The sequence below is a fragment of the Lucilia sericata genome, unplaced genomic scaffold (genome assembly GCF_015586225.1).
Source record: "Lucilia sericata isolate MDLA Ls3-8-SP2 unplaced genomic scaffold, ASM1558622v1 Contig001783F_arrow, whole genome shotgun sequence".
Classification (NCBI taxonomy): Eukaryota; Metazoa; Arthropoda; class Insecta; order Diptera; family Calliphoridae; genus Lucilia; species Lucilia sericata.
The window spans coordinates 34,395-38,200 of record NW_023995682.1 but is presented as its reverse complement, the minus strand read 5'-3'; the positions used below and the strand labels follow the sequence as shown (position 1 = coordinate 38,200).

General features: G+C 32.9%; 1 protein-coding gene across 1 annotated transcript; it reads right to left on the bottom strand.

Moving 5' to 3' along the window:
- Nucleotides 1-1,794: 1,794 nt before the first annotated feature.
- LOC119612644 (chromobox protein homolog 3-like) lies at nt 1,795-3,047 on the bottom strand. Its single transcript, XM_037968475.1, has one exon. It carries the CDS (start codon nt 2,700-2,702, stop codon nt 1,866-1,868), a length of 837 nt encoding a protein of 278 aa, XP_037824403.1. The 5' UTR covers nt 2,703-3,047; the 3' UTR covers nt 1,795-1,865.
- Nucleotides 3,048-3,806: the final 759 nt, after the last annotated feature.

The following is a 3,806-nucleotide window of genomic DNA, read 5'->3' as shown; positions in this document are numbered from 1 at the left end:
TCATATACATTTCTGTTAATTTTCCAATAAAGTTTTGGCTTTTTATAGCGATGCTGAAAGGTTAATACCACATAACTTACTTGTTTTTCGAATAGTGGCAGTTACCTTTTATTCTCCGAATGAAACTAATTGGCTGTTTTGTATCATATTCGAAAAATAATGTTAGTTAAATGGTGTTAAACTTTCACCATCCCTATATTTTATGTTCAACGTACATATTTTCTTTTATCTGTATTTTATTGCTGTTGTTGATTTTGCTTTTAAACAAATAAGTAATTTAGAATTTCTTATCTCTCTCTAACTTTGAACTACAAACATTATTGTGAGTTTGAAAATATGTACATATTAACAAAAATATAACAACAACAACAAAATTATCAATTACTAAATTTGTGTAATTGAAAAAAAGCATTATTTTTCAAAAAATCCATTCATTTTTATATTTCGAGAAAAAACATCAAATTTATAATGAAATGTGGAGTTGCAACTCTAATTTCGACAAAGAACTTTTCTGATCTAGAAATGAACTACAACTGGACTGGAACAGTACAAAAACTGGACAAGAACAGAACTAGAACTGGACTAGAACAGGACTAGAACAGAACTAGAACAGAACTAGAACAGAACTAGAACAGAACTAGAACAGAACTAGAACAGAACTAGAACAGAACTAGAACTGGACTAGAACTGAACTAGAACTGAACTAGAACAGAACTAGAACAGAACTAGAACTGAACTAGAACTGAATTAGAACTGAACTAGAACTGAACTAGAACAGAACTAGAACTGAACTAGAACAGAACTAGAACTGAACTAGAACTGAAATAGAACAGAACTAGAACTGAACTAGAACTGAACTAGAACTGAACTAGAACAGAACTAGAACTGAACTAGAACTGAACTAGAACTGAACTAGAACTGAACTAGAACTGAACTAGAACTGGACTAGAACAGGACTAGAACAGAACTAGAACAGAACTAGAACAGAACTAGAACTGGACTAGAACTGAACTAGAACTGAACTAGAACAGAACTAGAACAGAACTAGAACAGAACTAGAACAGAACTAGAACAGAACTAGAACAGAACAGAACTAGAACAGAACTAGAACAGAACTAGAACAGAACTAGAACAGAACAGAACAGAACTAGAACAGAACAGAACAGAACAGAACAGAACAGAACAGAACTAGAACAGAACTAGAACTAGAACAGAACTAGAACAGAACAGAACAGAACAGAACTAGAACAGAACTAGAACAGAACTAGAACAGAACTAGAACAGAACTAGAACAGAACTAGAACAGAACTAGAACAGAACTAGAACAGAACTAGAACAGAACTAGAACAGAACTAGAACAGAACTAGAACAGAACTAGAACAGAACTAGAAAATAACTAGAAAATTATAACAGAACTAGAACAGAACAGAACTAGAACTGAACTAGAACTGAACTAGAACTGAACTAGAACTGAACTAGAACTGAACTAGAACTAGAACTGAACTAGAACTGAACTGAACTAGAACTGAACTAGAACTGAACTAGAACTGAACTAGAACTGAACTAGAACTGAACTAGAACTGAACTAGAACTGAACTAGAACTGAACTAGAACTGAACTAGAACTGAACTAGAACTGAACTAGAACTGAACTAGAACTGGACTGAACCGTGAACATTTCTAGTTGAAAACTTTATTTTAGAAAAATTTTACTAATTCTAATCTAGAAATTGCTAATACAAAACAAAACCTCTTTAAAATAATTCTTATTTTATTTATAAAACATTTAATTAAATTGTTTTTGTAATTTAACAAATTTACGATTTTAAAAACTTTTAACTTAACATAACTTTCGAAAACAATTAATTATCCTTGCTCATCGTCCGTATCCCAAGACAAAGAGTCTTCATAGAATTTTATCACCATTTGAGGAATTTTTCGATTTACCACCGTGTTCAATATCAATTGTGGTTCATCATCACCATGAAATTTTACGACTAAATAGAGACGATTCTCAAAATTTGTAGCTCCTAAGATTTTTTCCACCTCAAGGTTTTTATCAAAACCAGTTTGAACGGAGGGTCTGTTTAGAAAATCTGTAACCAATAGTGATCCATTGATAAGTTCATAAGATTTAGAGGTTGTTACAGTTTTCGCTGCAGGTTCTTTGGGTTCATTTGTAATTGTTGAGGTATTTTCGGAAACTTTTGCATTTTTAGTTGGTTTTGCGATAACGGAGGCTGCAACAGCAACTGTTGTTGTGGGTTTCGGTTGTTCTTCTTCATTGATTTTTGTTGCTACTTCTTCGGTATTAGTTTTTAAAGGTTTTATTGAACTGCCTTTGATTTCTTCCGAATTTTCTTTATCAGTTTCACTTTCTTCCAATACTGGTTTAGTTGCTTCTACTGTTTGTGTATTCAATGTTTTGCGTGTTCTCAAACTTCTCTCAGAATCTATATTCACTTTTACCTTAAGAGTTGTTTTCGCTCTTTGCGCCTCAAATATGCTGATCAAATGTTTACAATTCAAGTTTTCTGCTGATTCCCAGCTATTTTCGGTATCATCAAAACCTTTCCACTTGAGATAGTATTGTACTTTCCGATTGCGCTTGCGTCGGGATAGAATTTTTTCCACCACGTATTCCTTACTTTCTGCGGACGCTTTAGAAACACGACTATTTCTCTCTTTTTTCACCGTAGACATTTTTCCCGCATTAATTTTACTTTTCTAATATTAACATTTTTTCAAATTTAAATTGATGTATTCAACAGTTAACACGATACTGTTTTAAAAATTTTTGTTCTAAGATTGTTTTCAAGATACACACACACACACACAGTTGCAGACAGACACACATGCTAAACATCTGGAAATTCACGTTGTTTTTTCAGTGTCAAGGGGAAATTAAGAAAATGCCAATAAAAGAGCGAAAGGATTAAGGACATTTTGTTGAGAGTAAGGAATGTATATGTGTGTGTATAACAGGGATGTTGTACAATTGTACTTTGCGTTAGTTACAGTCGCGACCTATGTCTAAGAGAGCGATTTCTTTTTGTTGTTATTGTTATTAATTATATTTTAATGATTTAAATATCTAATTGATTTTATTAAGTGTTTATTAGTAAATAAATATTTTCGCTCTAATACTTTGAGTAAGAAGAGAAAGTACAAAGAAATTACTTCGGACTACGCCTTTATCCGAGTTTTAGTTCAAAGTTCTAACGTTCTGGATTTTGGTGACAAGTTGTCGAGTAATACCTACTTTTGGAAAATTCAGAGCTTAACATTTAAATTAATGCAAAATCAATGATGATCCGCTCTCTTCTGTCTCTCAGAAAAGAGAAGATTGTTCCTTACTCTGGGTTTAGACAGGTAGCGTGCTGTATGACAGGTAGCGCGATGTATGTCATAGTCAGAATGAGAGGCAACTAAGAGGAGTAGAGACAAAATCAATAGGACAGATTAGGAAGTTTATCACGGAAACTACAGGCAAATCTAAAGAAAAGAAACGGTGACTAGAAACGATATATTCTCTTAAAGTGAGAATCTATCGGAGACAAAGAGAGAAAGACCGAAGATACCCAAATGGTTTAGTTATTTATATTGGAAAACATAGACCGTACTATAAAAGTACATATTGAGTTGTCTATGTCCTATTCTGAAAATGTCTTATTTGCGAAACATCAGACCATTGCAAGATGGGCCTTCCTAGTTCTAGAAGTCGATGAAGGAATATGAATTAATTCTTTAATTGCAATAAATTTAAATCCTTCTAATCTGGAACCCATAAAGTAACTACAACTAATG

Coding starts and splice junctions, on each gene's coding strand:
- LOC119612644 (XM_037968475.1), bottom strand. CDS start 2,702: ATGTCTACGGTGAAAAAAGAGAGAAATAGTCGTGTTTCTAAAGCGTCC.